At 41.8% G+C, this 16,405-nt stretch overlaps 3 protein-coding genes across 15 annotated transcripts in view; 1 reads left to right on the forward strand and 2 right to left on the reverse strand.

Annotated features, from left to right (window-relative positions):
• Positions 1 to 1,280, reverse strand: part of cacna2d4a (calcium channel, voltage-dependent, alpha 2/delta subunit 4a) — a 37,322-nt gene extending 36,042 nt beyond the window's left edge. The window contains exon 1 of the mRNA XM_043236581.1: positions 52 to 1,280. Coding sequence (XP_043092516.1) covers positions 52 to 143 — 92 coding nt within the window. The 5' untranslated portion in view covers positions 144 to 1,280. The remainder of the gene's footprint in view (positions 1 to 51) is intronic.
• A 2,281-nt stretch (positions 1,281 to 3,561) lies between these two features.
• Positions 3,562 to 12,574, reverse strand: dcp1b (decapping mRNA 1B). Of its 3 annotated transcripts, none has more exons than XM_043236643.1 (10): positions 12,356 to 12,574; positions 11,031 to 11,184; positions 10,885 to 10,925; positions 10,521 to 10,648; positions 6,947 to 7,013; positions 6,178 to 6,301; positions 5,950 to 6,072; positions 5,250 to 5,861; positions 4,971 to 5,132; positions 3,562 to 4,441 (listed from the first exon to the last, which is right to left on the reverse strand). In XM_043236643.1, exons 2-10 carry the CDS (start codon positions 11,172 to 11,174, stop codon positions 4,361 to 4,363), a joined length of 1,482 nt encoding a protein of 493 aa, XP_043092578.1. In that variant the 5' UTR covers positions 11,175 to 11,184; positions 12,356 to 12,574; the 3' UTR covers positions 3,562 to 4,360. The 3 variants fall into 3 exon arrangements, with proteins under 3 accessions (XP_043092578.1, XP_043092576.1, XP_043092577.1); XM_043236641.1 differs by having other exon boundaries at positions 11,031 to 11,189; XM_043236642.1 differs by having other exon boundaries at positions 11,031 to 11,189; positions 12,352 to 12,574.
• The window catches only part of cacna1c (calcium channel, voltage-dependent, L type, alpha 1C subunit), a 114,407-nt gene continuing 105,077 nt past the window's right edge, over positions 7,076 to 16,405 (forward strand). For 2 of the 11 annotated variants that reach the window (XM_043236631.1, XM_043236632.1), the window contains exons 1-2: positions 13,007 to 15,230; positions 15,389 to 15,459. In XM_043236631.1, coding sequence (XP_043092566.1) covers positions 15,157 to 15,230; positions 15,389 to 15,459 — 145 coding nt within the window. In that variant the 5' untranslated portion in view covers positions 13,007 to 15,156. Of the gene's footprint in view, positions 8,037 to 13,005; positions 15,231 to 15,388; positions 15,460 to 16,405 lie in introns of those variants that run through there. The other 9 variants (XM_043236635.1, XM_043236636.1, XM_043236633.1 and 6 more) reach the window with 8 other exon arrangements.

Below are 16,405 nucleotides of genomic sequence, written 5' to 3' on the forward strand. Positions count from 1 at the left end.
TCTGCATTCATGCGGCGTGTTAAGAGTCACGCAGAGATGAACTGAACTCACGTTTCAGGTGATATCCTCATCTGAGCTTGTGTTTGGATGGTCCAACTTGAAAACAGCACCCAGAGCAGTGCAACGCTCCTCATCCTACCCATCAACCCCTGCCACGTGCATAAAACAGCAGCGTGTACGATCTCCAGCTCACCGGCTCCTGAAGACAGACCTCGTGCGGTAATCCCAGTCCGCTCTTGATATCAAACTGTGCCCAAAAGACGCCCCGGAAGCTTCAAAAGTGTGTTTTTGGGTGACACAGAAAACCTCCCAGATTTTTCTTCTGAAATAATGACATCCGGCTCTCTTCTCCCCGTTCCTGATCATCCCCTCTCGATGCTTGCATCTCATCCTTTCCTCATTCTCCTCATCACGCTCCTTCTTCCTCAGAGTCTGTATGAATCCTCCAGGAGTCTCCCCGATGGTGAATGACTCGGACTGACTGACTTTTGCGGTTTCACCTGTCTTTCGGCTTCTCTCACCCTCATGTTCAACGCAGCTGGGAGGAAGTGAAACAGAAGCAGATACACTCACGCACTCGGTTTGCCCTCCCCACTATGATAATCCACATGGATTACACTTCGCTCCCACAGTGGGAGAGAGAGAGAGAGAGAGAGAGAGAGACGGAGAAGATGTACGGTGGGTGAGGGGCTGACGTATTGGAATAGAGAGATAAAGTGAAAGAGAAAAGGATGACTTGAGGAGGATTATTGGTGTTTCTGGAGACGGCCTGTCCAAAAAGAAGGAAACTAAAGCTCGCAACTTTCTCAAACACATATAGTTTGTTTGGACACTGAAGCACGAGGGGAATCCGTGCACAAATGATGCTAAATATTTAGTCGTCTTAAAGGGTTACTCCATCCCAAAATGAAACTTTTGGCACTTGTCATCACTTACCCCCGTGTCGTTCCACACCTGTGGTCTTTGGAAGACATTTTAAGATATTTTAAATTGACGCATTGACTGTAAAGGCCCAGTAAAGTATAAAAGACATCATCAGAATAGTCCCATCTGCCTTCAGTGTACAAACTGTTGAATGAAGTCGTTATTTTTATTTTCTTTGCATTCAAAAAGTATTCTTGTTGCTTCATAACATTATGGTTGAACCACCGATGGCAGATGGACTATTCTGATTCAAAATTTTCAGATATCAAGTGAAGTCGAGCTTTATTGTCATTCCACTACACGTGTGGACATAAGGCGGATTGAAATGTCGTTTCTCGCAGGATCACGGTGCTACATAAACTTAAAAATAAAATTTATACCTACTAAATTACAGAAAGCTGTAGACTAACTATACATATACTAAATAATCGGTTTTAAGATTTGTGCTGCTGGATAATTCTGTGGAAACTGATATTTTTGATCATTTTTTGTAAAATAAATCTGAAATATCATAAACCTTTACTGTCATTCTAAATAAAAGCTTTTTTTTTAAGTGGCATGCAAGTAAGTATGCTACATCAAATATCTACCGTAGAAAGTATCTCAATTTAACACACTATGTTTTACCAAATCTTCTTTTTGCTAAATTAAAAGGGCTTTTACTCTTTCACTTTTTTTTTTTTTTTTAAACAATCAGCTCTCCGCCAGTGAAATCTCATTTGAATTGAATAACAGCAGTATGATTTTAATAACTACACGACTGAACTGCAGCATCCTGCTTTATTTTAAGCTGTTAAAACACTCTGCATTCTTTTCCCCTAAAACAAGTACACGCTAGATTGTGAGTGTCAGTGTCCAGATGTCATGCTCTAGATTTTTCCCGCTGACCCAGTTAGTGTAGATAACAGCTTCCGTCCTCCAGACAGATACACACCTGCAGCGAGTGTGCGTTTGAGCTGAGGGTTTCAGTCTTGTGAAGGTGGTTTTATACTGCAGGAGAGGACGATTTTCAGCTTATTGCAAACTATTTCTTTAGAGAATGGTTTTTTTTAAGGATTAAATTGAAATTTATATAATTATGGACGTAAATTTGTTTTCCAACAAGGATGCTTTAAAACGATCAAAAGCGTATATAAATAAATAGCGTTCTGTGTAATTGATCAAAAAATACAGCAAAAAATATTAAGCAGAAACTTTAACACTTTATAATAAGGTGCCATTTGTTAATATTAGTTAATATATTAACATCATGAACAAACGTTGAACAATGCATTACATTACATTAATCTTAATGAAAATACAGTTCACAGTGAATGAACTGTTAACAAACACAATTTGTGATTTTTTTTTTCTAATAATGCATGAATAAATTCTGAAATTAGCATAAACTAAAACGAATAAACGCTGTAGAAGTATTGCTCCTTCTTAGTTCATGTTAAGTAATGAACCTTATAGTGAAGTGTTACTCATATTTGTTAAAAGTCTGCAAAAAAACCCCAAAATGTATCATATTCAGCATATTTATTTATAAATACTGTCGCTGTCTCTCAACCAGGTGTCTGGCTCGTACACTTGTGAATTATTGTAGGTTATTTTATGCTTGTGTATTAGTGTTAAGCTCTTCTCCATTGTGTAAATGTCACGAAACTAAACTCTACTGACGTCCAACATAAATGCTGCCTTAAAACCGATCCGTAATCAATGATGACCACTTGACAGGAAACACGCATGCATGCGATCCTCCCTTGTTCCCCGTATTCAAACCATGGGGTTGTAATGTGACAGCGTATGAGTGGAATAAATCACTGAAATCAGCCGACCCCTGCACACACACACGTACTGTAACCGTAGCACGTGCACCCCTGGCACCACTCCGGCTGCCGCCATGCTTATTTAGATTAAAGCTCTTATTTGAGATTGATGAGTTCATCAGCACTAATGCTTATGATAGCCGCCTGCTCATAAATCCACACAATCGGTTATTAACTGGAGATGCTGTGCGCCTGCAGGATCTCTCATTAACAGGGTCCCCACAGCTCTTGACCAATCAAATACAACGATTTTTGCAGTCGTCAGTAATTACTGGATAATGATTTTCATTCGTGCGTCAGGTAACAAACCTTGGGATTAAAGATATTAAAACAGTAAAGCAAAACAAAACTGAGATTTGGTGGAGAACAGCATCATTTGCTAGTTGATATAAACTGTCCAAAAATAGAAAGATTTACACACACTATAAAAACTGCTAGGTTTTATTTGTTTCTTAACCTAACTGAAAGTCTAATGTGTTCTTATGGTTAGAAAAGCATGTAAGTTATACTACCAATAAAAGTTTTTTTTTTTTAATGTTTTTGAAAGTCTTGTATGCATTCATTTGTAGTATTTGCATTAATTTAATTAATTATGATTACTTTTTTTGTGGGGACTTATTTTCCAGGACTATCTGATGAATAGAAATTTTAAAACGACAGAATTGATTGAAAAGTGAAATATTTTAAAACATTTTTAAATGTTATTAAACAGACAAATGCAATTTTTGATTAATAAAAGCAGTCATATCTTTAAAAATAAAGTAAATAAACTACCTGACCACAAACTTTTAATATTATCAAGTAGAAAAGCAGAACACACACTATATGGGGTGTTGGGGAATTACTTTAATAAGAAAAACAAATGGAAGAAAATTAAATTGTCAGCTTGTTTTTAGTTTGACAAGCTACTTGGGAAATACTGATGACATTTTTTTTTCTTAAAAAACAAAACAAAACAATAAACAAATCTGAACTGAAAAATATTCCAGCAATTTGATATAAGAACAGAACCATAGAAAAATAGAATATATAGTATATGTACACTTTTGTTTGTATATTTAAACAAAATCAATTTTCATTTTAAAGTGTGACTAACATTAATAAACTATTTCTGCTGGTTTGTAAAGGGATGAGGGCAATTCTGCCTGTGACAGCTGAGATATGAAAATGCTACAAATCAAGACATGTTTCCCTTATCTTTTAATTTATTATGTTATTTCTATCAAATTTGAGGCTAGGGTCATGTTTTTTTTGTGGGGCTGTTTCGATATGCAAGAACATAAATCCCTTGACAAAAAGAAGAATGTCTTTCAACTCAGATTTTAACAAACAGCACTTTTCTTGCCACGTTATCTAAAGAATAAACGTAAAATCCATAAAATTCTTCTTTCAGAAAATTCTAAAATGCTTAAGATTGCCCCGTATGTACAAGCGGCAAATTCGAAGCTGATATGACATTCAGATCATTTAATTGACTGTATGAAGATCAAACTGGTTTTCCTGTTATGAATCTGGTGCTGAGGTGCTCAGCTTCTCGGATGCTACATTCAGAATAGCAGGGTGGTCCTGAGATGGGACGATGATATGGGTTCGGAGCATGACAGCTTTATGTACGAGTACATGCTTCAGAAAGGTTTTGAGCTGGAGTCTGTTGCGAGACGGGAGACATATGCTTCATAGATTGTGTCCAGGAAAGAGGCATCATTCTGAAACACAAAAAAGAGAGAAACAACCCATTAGGTACACAATCAAACTGACTATATATATATATATATATATATATATATATATATATACATACATACATACATACACTACAATTCAAAGCTTGTGGTCAGTGTTGTTTATTTTTTATTTTTGCAATAATGCATCAATCGAGACATTTATAATTTTAGAAAACGATACTTTTACTAGACTGGAGTAATAATTCCGCTTTGAACATGTTACGTTTAAAACATTCTAAAATAGAACATGGTCATTTCAAAGTGCAATCAATCACATTTTAAAGTATTTCTATTTCTACTATATTTTTTTTGAGTAAAAATAAATTTAAAAAACTTGTATTTTGCATGTGATTAATCGTTTGACATCACTACATAAAATTAAATGTGCTAAAACTATATTTGGTCTTGACCACAAAAACCCAAAATGTTTTTTGGCAACAAAAATCTTGATGTATCTCTAAATCATATTATCAACATTGGAATCATAGAGATGGACGTGTTTGGTTCCGACCTTGATGAGGTGCAGCAGCGTGGCCTGCAGCTGAGTCTTGCTAAGTGCTCTGATTTCAGCTGGTTCTGGTTCTGCTCTTGTGGTTTTAGTCTGGGTGAACATGCTGGGTGACAGGAGCATGGTGGGGGCTACAGTTGCTGGGATACGCTGAGGTGAGCTCACCTGCATCCACACATTAAATCACAGGTTACACACACAGCTGCAGGATGACTAACCGCTTATCTGAGAGGAACATAAAGGCAACGGATCAGAATAACTGAACAGAAAGATGTATTTCACCTGTGTGGAGTTAGTTTTGCTCAGGCTGGAGCTGCTGGTGGTCAGACTGGGCTGGAGAAGCTCCTGATGAGGGTGGAGCTCTTGCTCCTGCTGCACCAATGTGAGCCTCTGCAGAAGCTCATGTGGCGACACCACGTTCCCTGCCGCTCCAGCAGGGGGCGCTTTATTCGGGACATAGAGCAAATGCTGAGCTGGGACCGGCCCCGAGGCTTTAGCCCCCAACCCGCTTTCTCCCTGATTAAACTGTAAGGAAGGCATCCCTGGAGTCCCCGCTACAGGAAGAGGGCTCATTAGCAGTTTTTGTATCGGGTCAATCTGGTTCTGGACGGCCCCGTTTTCACACATGCGGCTCTCTGGAGATTCAGACAGGGGCTGAAGCAGTGAACCGGACATGAGTTTGTGTATGGCTGGACAGTGCTGCGCGGGGGCGTTGGACACCGTGGCGCCACCTGCTGGAGAAGGGTCATCGTATGACAGCGAGCGGGCCACCGCAGACCGCGCGGGACCCAGCCTGCTGACAGCTGTGGCGGGCTGCGGCGAGACAGAGTCCGGTTTTGACTGAGCACTGAACAAAGTGACAACCGAGAGGTGCTTCGTGTCCATCTCCGTATCCTGAGAGAGTGTAAAAGTTGTATATTTAAATATTACATTTACATCATGTCTGCTGCGTCACAAGCATACTGAGGTCGAGTATTCACACCTGCTGCGTGTGTCCCTGAATGTGCGTGTCCTGTGCTGGTTTGAGGGGAATGGGTTTGATCAGATGGGGGTTTCCGTAGATGACGCCACCACTGCCAATTTCTTTCGGCTCGCAGAGTTTTCCCTAAAAAGAAAGTAAGCAATAGAAATGTACTGTACACTGGTGACATCTAGTGTACCTTATTACTTGTGCAAGACAAAAAAAAGGCAATATTAAGATGCGCGTCACCTTATCATAGTCATCTCGTGCTTTAGTGAGCATCTGCATTATATCCACACCCTGCTCTGCAGATCGCGGAGAGACCGAGCCGATCGCCATTTGAGATTGTAACTGCTGTTCCAGACCTGCCAAACTGTCAAGCATAAAAAAGAGTGAGCGTATGTTTGTAAGAAAGTCAGAGCTATTGAAAACCAAAAGATCGCAGTGACTTGGTTTTGTTAACAGCTTTTGGATATCTGCCATATGGAACAAAGTAATAAAATGCTCTAATGTTTCCTCTTCCACAAAAAGAACAAAATAACAAAGACGAATTGTAAGCTTGTTGTTGGAACTGATTGTGATGAGATAAAATGTTTTGAGTACTGCTAAATCAGGGGTGTCCAATCCCGTTTCTGAGGAGCCACCTTGTGGCAGAGTTTAGCTCCTGCTTAATTAAACACACTTGAACCAGCCAATCATATAACTAGAAACTCCTAGGCATGTGTGTTCTATTGGGATTGGATTGCATTGTCTTCACTGGTTGCAGCATGAACAAGTGTAGCCTGATTCGGGAAGTAATGAATCTTACAAGTAGACTCTTCTAATGAATTAATCTCAAATTTATTATGTAATTTTTAATTACTAATCACATTTTAGAGAAAATAACAGCATTAAAATGTCAAATATGTTTTAACTCCTAGTACTAGAAGACTCATCAAGGGAATTAAGGAACTGGAATCATTAAATTAAATTAAAATGAGAACCAAAATTAAGTTGCAGATGGAGGAGAAAAACTCACTTCTTCATGAGCTCCGCTATGCGCTGACAGTCTTCTTTATCGTAGAACCAGATGCCATAGATGGACACTGCCAAAAAAAAAAATTAAAAACAACATATAAAGTACACATTAATATTATTTAATCAAAGATAAAGATCATAACACGGCATCAGAATTAGCAGTGGAAAAGGACTACCAAAACCGACAGCATGCATGGACTTAAAGAGCCATTATACATACATGCATACATATACAGAGTCAACTCATGCCGAAATTCCTTTCCCAGAGTCCAAACTCCCAAGTGCCCAAACAGAACTAGAGCCAAATGCTGTGCCAGGACACCAAAATGTCTTTAAAGACCAAGATGAAGTCTTCAGATGCTTGTAGTCACTGGTCATTTTAAAGAGCAACCGTATTAGGAATAATTAATAGAGATTTCAGCGATAAGTACAGACTGTAGAGCCCTCGTGAACTAAACTTAGAGCCTGGTGCTGACAGCTGGATCAGGACCTGTTCCATTCACCTCCAGAAGTAGAAGAGAGATAACAAAAATCAAGGGTGAGTGAACAAAAAAAAAGAGAGAGAGAGAGAGAGAAGGAGAGTGGGTTGGTCTCAGAGCAGAGAGAACCACGCGGGTCAGTGCCTGGGGAAAAAACCCAAACAAAATACTGCCTGGGAACCGAAGAACACAACTCTGAGAGAGAGTGAGCAGGGGGAGGAGAACAAGGACAGAGAGGGATGAGAGGACACAGCGAGCACTCTTGAAGTTGAACTTAGCAAAACACAACAAAGAGAAAAGAAAAGCAGAGACCCGAACCACACACCCTCGCTCGAGTCAGACAGAGTGCAGAAGCGTTCGCTGCATGTTTTACTGAATGGAGTGGGATCCACGCGCACAGTGAGGAGACGGTGAACTTCTGACCGACTTCAAACAGACCAAAGCTTCAATCTGCCGAGGATTCAGATCTCAGTGAGAGAAGAAAGATGCTGCGGGGGCTGTTCAGTCGGCGCAGGCTGAAACATGAGCGGCTGGAGGAGGAAGTGGAGGTGCGGTTCAAAGGGAAGCTGGTGTCGGAGAGAGAGCTGGGCTTCACGTTCGTGCGGCCAGGAGGTAAGAGCTTTGTATACGCAAGAGTCCTGCTGAAAGTCTCCAGCTACACAGTCACAAATCACAATCACAACACTGCGTTTGTTTAAGAGAGGAGCTGATGGAATCCAGCACCCCCTGCACACGAGGAAGAGCGAAGTGTCTAAGATGGACAGTGTAGTTCTTACTTCCCATTGTCTGAAATCTTATTAATAGTGTTTGTAAAGACATTATTATTGCCCTTACTAAGTATTCAACCATTAACAAACTAACTCTTGCACTGCACAATTTGTGCTACAGACATGAACAGTCCCTCAAATCATGTGGTTTATTGAGAAGAGCTGTACTATAAATCGCCAAATTTAGTTTCATGTAACAGGATAATTTTCCTTAGTGACATTGAACCAGGGACAGGAGCCATATCTAGAAAGCAGAATAGAGTCTGGCAGAAACGAGTTCAAAATCTGGCAGCGAACTTCTGGAACCTTTCTCCCAATATCACGGGCTATTTTTAATGGGATTTGGTCAAATGCCTGAAATAAGGTCCCAAGATATTTTTGGGTTGTGTTCTATAACAAGTACAGAAGCAATACCCTCCTTGTGATTTGAAACTTTTAAGTGTCCTGGAAATGTTTCAGGACATTATTACGTTGCACCAGTATCAAAAACGGTAAATCTTATTTGCTTACTAGGGCACTTTTACAATTTCGTTGTGATTATACTCGCCATCTTTCAAACTTATCTAAACTCTAAGATTGAAAAGCTGTCTGAAGCGTATTGTCGGTGACTCTGAGATCATGCCATCATAGCATAGTTAGTTTATAGCCCAAATTTAATTTCTTCTGGGGATTGTATTTAGATTTCAAAATTCAATATCACGTTGTGTTCATATGTGAAGATTATCTTGATAATGTTCTTGTTCTACTTGGTAAGAACCATACGCATTTATTGCTCACAGATCTTCTTTTTTTATGGAATAATTTAAGAGTCAACTGAAAAATCCAATTGGAATGTTGATTTAATGAATCAAGTTGATGCTAATTATTGGTACAAAATGACATCATCCCCTAAAAAATTCTACATAAATGACTGTAAACTATGGTGGCCCAGTAGTCCATAAAACAACAAAATATCCACAGCACAACTCATAGGACTAATTCTGTTGTGTTTCCTGTTGTCTAGTTGCTTGTTTATATTGGGATGCAGTTTTTCCCCATTATTTTGTGTTAATTTCATTGTGTTGTAGAAATTGCAGTGCTGTACACTATTGTGTCACCATAGTAACCAAATTCTTTAGAACACCCCAGAATGAGTAACAACACACTTAGAGCTATTTAGAAAATGTTGCTACTATGGCTACCATTTATAGCATTCTAGAATTAAGGTGGTGAATTTGATTGACTGGAAATAAAAATCCACTCTGTGGCACGTAATTCATTGGAATAGTTGGCCAGTAAACTCTCACCTACATTTGGAAGCAGCCAGGATAGATTTTCCCATCAGTCAGTTAGCAGCAGCACAGATTTTCACTGTCACTACAATGCCCAAACATCAGTTTAGGATTGGCTGAAACATCCAGATCTACGACGATTCATTCAATCAGCCTGAAGTACTTAAGGCTTTTCCGCATGCACTCTATTTGCAGGTCTTTTTATCATGAATTTCCTTGGAAGCCTGTGCATGTGTGCTTATAAGAGAGGCTTGTTATCTAATCAGGATTGGCTGGTCGGGTCTGTGATGCTGGCAGGAAACTGGAAGAGAAACACACATACTTCTCTGCACCATATAAGGCACTGTGGCTCTGTGGCCTCTTATGCAGGCACGTCTGCCAGGGATCTCTGATCTCTCTCACACACACACACACACACAGACGCCAGTCTGACAGCTCTCTCAATTCAGACAAACATCTACTGCTGTTAAGTTCTTCACCTTTTGGATGGATGCTCACCCTGTACTGCCTGGGCTGGTATTAACATCCGTTTTAAGCAATTCGTCTGACACCCTATGCCAAGTGTACACCCAAATGGGGTCCAAAACATTTGACCAAAGTGCACCATCCGTGTGTGGACGTTTGAGTGATCTCAGCCCTTCGAAAGAAAGATCCATGTGCATCTACTTGCACTTACTGTCAGTGAAGTTTACTTCCAAAGGCTTGCTTGTTCAACTAAGCATGAGATGGATGTAAACAAGAAAAAATGTATATTATCTTCATGGGCTGAACATCAGATTTTAAAATTTCCCTAACGAAGAGTAATGCTAGTTCATCTGTAGCTAAAGCATTGGAGCATGCTGCTAACAACACCGCGGCCATAGGCTGATTTACAGGAAATGCATGAATTTGTCAAAAAATGCAATGTAAAGCGCTTTCGATAAAAACATGCAAAATGTAATATAAATGTGCAATGTACATTGAGACATTGTAACACATTGACATCTGCATACCTTTAGCTATGCGTTATATTATACAGCTATATGAGCCCTGAGTTTTTCACAAAGAGAGTGACTTACAGCGAGCGTTCCTGTACAGGAGAAATGGATGTTGCAGCTGGAAATCTAAGTCTTTAGTGATGGGTTCGGTCAGGTTGTCCATGCTCAAACGATTCAGGATGGTGAAGCCGTGCCTGGGGGAGGCAAGCCTGATACACAGAAAACTGACATTAGAACTCACAACACGAGTGGGAAACTAAAGCTTATGAGTCTGATGGACCTAACCAACTGTGAGTATGTGTTTTGCGGTGTTAGTGCAGTCAAGTGTACAGTGCTATATCAGAAGGCTGAGAAATTTATTTTGTGACCCCAAGAACAGCTTTAGATCTCTAGGGTTCTGATTCAAGGCATATGCGCGCAGTGCTGCTGTCGAAAACGTACGAACCTGTTATACACAAACAGAGTTCCCTCCACGTCTGTCTTTTCCTGCAGAGCACAAACGCATTTACGTATTTATATCCTAACTTATGAACTCAAATGAAAAATAAACTAGCATTGATTGTTATTAAATGTGCCGATGTGATGGTGTACCCATTCATTAGTGGTGTTGTTGAAGGTGTAAAGTGCTACTTGGCTGGCCAGGTCCGTGATGCTGCTGATGTAAGGGTCGAGTCTCTTTAGGGCCGACAGACTCATAGATAAACAGCTCCCGCCTCCACCAGTGCTTGCAGTCATGGCTCCAGTCCTGTTCTTTAAATAAAAGATTACCGTTTACTGAAACATTCAGATTTAATTGTTTAATTCCAACTACTGCAAGGCTGAAAAGCAAGCGTTCACATGCGGCAGTCTCATAATAGACCATTGGGGGTATTTCAAATACTTCCTCTGAATTATATTTACATTTTATTTTGTAAAATGCTCTTTCTGCATGCATAGACATTTTGTCTTGTATGTCCCATTTATGATCAAAAGCTGTACCTACAAAAAACCAAACTGACTTTATATTTAAGCTAAACTATATTTTATTTAGTCTAGTTTACTAGCAAGTAAGGGGATGCATGCACATAAATTATGGCGCTCTTGTGAATGCACATTCAAGACTAACACGAAAGATAATGTTTTGTTTTTCTTTGCACACACACGCAAAAATTCTTGCAGCTTCATAACCTTACAGTTGATGTCACATGATACGGACTATTTACTTGAACTTTTAACATGTCTATTGTTTTGCTGTCTATGCAGGGGACCTCTCAGATTACATAAATAATTTTAATGTGTGTTCTGAAGATGAATGAAGGCCTTATGGGTTTACTAGCAGAATTTTTGTTTTTGGGTGAAGCACAACGGGCACACGTTCGCATTTTTTATGAAAGGCAAGCCCGTTTAAGTTTATTAAATACAAAAATCTGAGCTGCGAACGTTAATTAACATCTAAATAAATCAGGAATGTATGTCGAAACAAATTAAATACGTTAGAGCTGCATATGATTGCACAGTGTATACATTTAAAGATCAATACAATAAATAAGGCTTAAGTGAGGGAATGAAATAAACTATGTATTCCAAAGCAAATGTGTGCAGCCCGTGCCAAACTCGACAAAGTGTTCACATGCAAGTTGCTTCAAGAGCCCACCAGCAAGTCTGCATTTTATTATGGCTCTTAGATTTGGTTCGAGTCCCTCTTTCATCGCGGGTAGTACAATAATAGCGCGCCTCTGTCCGTAGCACAAGAAGTTTGGTGCTGCGGGATAGCTGCTTGTTCAAATCCCCAACAGCGTATGAACAATAATAATGCTTTTGCTTGCAACTAATAATTGAATAGTTCATGCCTCCACACGTTTACAAATGGAATAACCGAGGCCTTGGTTAGCCGCTGCTGCCCTGTTATAAATCGGACAGGAGTGAAACTTACCTACCTGCACTTAAAATACCGCACAAATCCTAAAAATGCCTTTTAAAACGAGATTCAACTCTGTAAAACGGGACTGGAACGCTTTACTTCGCGTCCCGGTCTCCTGGTGTATGGTTTCAGTGACCTACGAACTGGTAAAACACGAATACATCGCTTTATTTCACTTATCTAACTCCTCGTCGGCTGCCGCTCTCGCCATGTTTGCGCTGACAACAAGACAGCACGAGCTGATCGCCGAGCTCGCGCGCGCACAGGAAGAGTAATCGAGGAGCTCGAACAACCGATGAGCCCGAAGCCCCGCCCCCCCCGCAGCTGCATGGCTTGAGCTCACCTGAGAGCCAGCAGACTTTTAGTTTTTTTTTTATATCACGGTCATTGATAGACAACGAAGCGAGCTGACGTCCAGGGAAGCGACCTAGAGGATTTAAAAATTGTCACATTCATGCACCATTCATTCTCCGGTAGGCATTAAGTCTTTGTTACATTTAATCAAGTCTGTTTGTTTTTCCCAAAACGCATATCCTACACGCAGGACTTACTGTCACGCCGCGATTTTAATAGACAAACCTTTTTTATGTCACTGTAATTTAAAAAAGCGCTTAGGATTCCCCCCCTCTTGTTCTATTCCAATAGGAAGAAAAATCACACAATCAAATATTTGTATTATATCTATTTATCCTCAATGATACCAGGCGCTTTTGACTTATGATAACTTATAAAATAATATAAGTTAAAATAATAAATAATAAAATAATAATCGCGCTAAAAATCAATTACAAAATAAATAAATTAAAACTAGTAGCCAAATTCACTATCTCTTGCGTGGTGCATGGTTCATGACAACTGCGAGTAAAACATTAGTACAACATAAAAATGCGTGCACCCTTAAAAGAAGTTTAAACTAGGGACTAGAGGGAAAAAAACGCAGAAACCGAATGCTAATTGCTTCAGAGTTACAGTCGTATTATGACTAACTAGTCTTTTTCCCAAATGCACCTCCTAAAGCACAGTTTGCTCGTTTAACACTAGAGGGCATCACTGTACAATTCCTCGTGAGCTTTCGTCGTTTTCCAGAGAGCACAGCAGCCCATGAAGTTTTTATGCTGTTGTCAAAATGAATCTCTTTACGCACGCATTTGTACGTTTGAGCTGGGACGACAAATCTGTCCTAAAATGTTGGTTAAAAGCCTTTATGTTCGGCATACTCGCTTCCATTACGTGGATATAAACGGGGTGAAGAGTCAGTGCAGAAGGGAAGAGGATGCTGGCCTCAGTTATGTTTAGTTAATTGGTTAATTACAGTGTTAGTGAAAGAGTCGTGTAGCCTGTGGCTGTCGAGTACGTCCACTGCTGTATATCACTTTCAACGTGCAGACAGGGACACGAGTCGTCTTGACGTTTGAGATGCGGGTGAGGAAGCTGGGAGGAACTTTGCAATCTTTGAAGCATCCACCAGTTTTCCTTCTGCAGCGATGGCCCGCCATTCTTTGGATTCCCAGAAGCTTGCCATTACAAAGTGGCACTGAAAAACACTTTGCGACAGTTTCCTCTGTGCTTCGTATAAACATACCAAAGTTAATCAATTATTTGAGGACGCTGAAGGGAAATCGCTGACCTCCGCCGTGAACTTTTGTTTCGAAGCCAAATTCGATCAGAGGACCCCTGGCTGCACCGGGGCGAGCTCGTTTGTCGTTTATCCGGGGGGACGTCTGAAAAGCTGCGGCTTCGAGTGCCTTTCCGCTGCACGCTTGGCGATTCTTCTGACTGATTGAAAAAATTCAACAATCTGCGCTTCTGACGCGCAGAGAGCGAGAAATGATAGTCTGGGGGGCAGGGGGTGTCTCTCGGGACATGCGAAGTTTTCTCATGGCTGGAGGGAGGGACCAGGGAAGGGCCTGCTAAATTCGTACTAGGCCGTTCGCCGATGAGAGATTCTCAGTCATCTTGCAGAAATTCCCAGGCCCCAACGTCCCCTTTTATCAGAGCCCCGCCAGTCCTCGGGAAACAGCCTGTCCTGCCATGGGAAGATCAGGCCGGTTAAACCTCAGCTGAAGGGAAAAATCAGCCCCCGACACCTGCTGCTGGGGGGAACTCGACGTTCTCCCCAGAAGTGTGGCATCCCGGCAGGAAGTGGATAATGTCTAAACATGGTGCACGGAGAGCGCATTTACACCAGATTGGTTGCGGTGCGAATCGTCTCCCGACGTGATTCCGGACTGTAAAAGAACTCGAATGGGTTCCTAGTCTGGCTACGCTTCACTGTATTGGAGCTGATTCCCAAGTTCGCTCTCTCCCCCTCAAGAGATACAGCCCGTGTGGAAACGCGTGGAGGATTTATTCTCCTTTCTAGCGCAGTCACATCTGGAAGCAGTCAGGGAGTCTACAGGGGAGGGGGTTTGGTCGTCAGATCATTGCAGAGAGGCTGGTGGTGTGCGCTCTCTCTCCGCAGGGCCACAGACTGACTACTCCCCTTTCTCTCCAATATGGACTGGACGCGGCCGATTCTGCACTCTATTTCCTAACGAGGCGCGACGCAAACTACGCCTGTTGTGGAACATCTCGGATGGAGTCGATCACACGCGAAGATTGAAGCCCGTGAGATCTGGAATATACACACCTTTTTACCTTTCGCTGCGCTTTCTGAAACGGTCTCTGAAACCTACGCCCGCTTTTCCTGCGCTTCTCCCGGCTCTTGCAGCATCCTTTTCGAACCGTTCGCGAGCGAAACGCGCCCGATTCGATTATCGATTATCAGCAAGCGGCGCTGGTATCATGTTTCTTAGGTAGGGCCCGGATGTTCCAAAGATGCACTGGTTCGTTTTCTTAGGTGGTTCCTGCGATTATCCTTTCCTGATCTTTAGCTCCATAATGGGGATCAGGTAATATTAACTAAGCCGCAAGAGAAGGAATATCTTACGCTTTGCGTTTTTCATTTTTTTCTTCCCCCCTTTTTTCTTTCATTTCTTTCCCTTGGGTTGTTTTTTCCTACCCCCTCCTTTTTTTTTACAACCTTTTCTTCATTCACCTTCGGATAAAGCTGGACCACATATATGGTAAATGAAAGCAAAAACATGTACATACCGGAGGACACCCTTGAAAACCATCAAGGTAATTTCTGTATTTGTCTTCCCTCTGTTTAAAAACTGTGTGTGTGTGTGTGTGTGTGTGTGTGTGTGTGTGTGTGTGCCTGCCATATGGATGTGTTGGGGGGTGTATGATGAGTGTGTTGGCATTATCATGGGCATGACGCGGGGGTGTACCCAAACCCGAACCCTTCCATTTTCAAACACACTCTGCGCACTCATATCGCTTTTGGAGGACGATCAACAAATGCCATGCAGTATAACCACTCGCGCCCGACAGCTATTTTCTTATTATTTTGGAGGGAGATGCGTTTGTGTAGTTGATGAACTTGTTGGATGGCTCGCCACGTCTTGATCATGCATATAGATCGTGTGGCCAGGGACGCACGCACAGAAGCCAATCGATTATCCCGTCAGCCGCTTCAGACTTAAAATGGCCTTTTAATCTTTTTGCGCGGCCAGACCGCATTGATCACAGCCCGGCAGTTGAAATGAACTCGGGGTGGTGTCATCGGCGCATCGGTTCGCGGTGATTATTCAGTCGAGAGCATCTCTAACGGTGAAACGAAGCGCCGTGAGCGATGCCCCCTCATTCTAGCGTGCATCTGTTGAATTTCCCTTCTTATCAGACAGCTGGTGTGGCGCAGCAGTCTCCACAGGTTGCGCGCCTGCGAAGAGCGCGGAGCCTCGCTCTCCTTCCTTCGCAAGATCCCCCTCCATCCAGGGCCCTCCGGCCGTCGCCCGTTGGCGCCGTGGCAACGGAGCTGCCGACCCATAGCAACAGCGCGGCTCGCGCGATAAGCCCGCTCCCCGCGCGCGCACCTGCCGCACCTGAGTGAACAAACGCATCCGAGCAAAGCCTGTAAATTGCTGTCAATAATGTAGCTCCGCCCCCTCGGGCCTACCGCGCATCTGTCACGCAAAAAAAAGCTAGTTGATTATGACAACTGAAATAATGATGTTTCTTTAAC

This window comes from Puntigrus tetrazona, chromosome 4 (assembly GCF_018831695.1).
Source record: "Puntigrus tetrazona isolate hp1 chromosome 4, ASM1883169v1, whole genome shotgun sequence".
NCBI classification, from domain to species: Eukaryota; Metazoa; Chordata; class Actinopteri; order Cypriniformes; family Cyprinidae; genus Puntigrus; species Puntigrus tetrazona.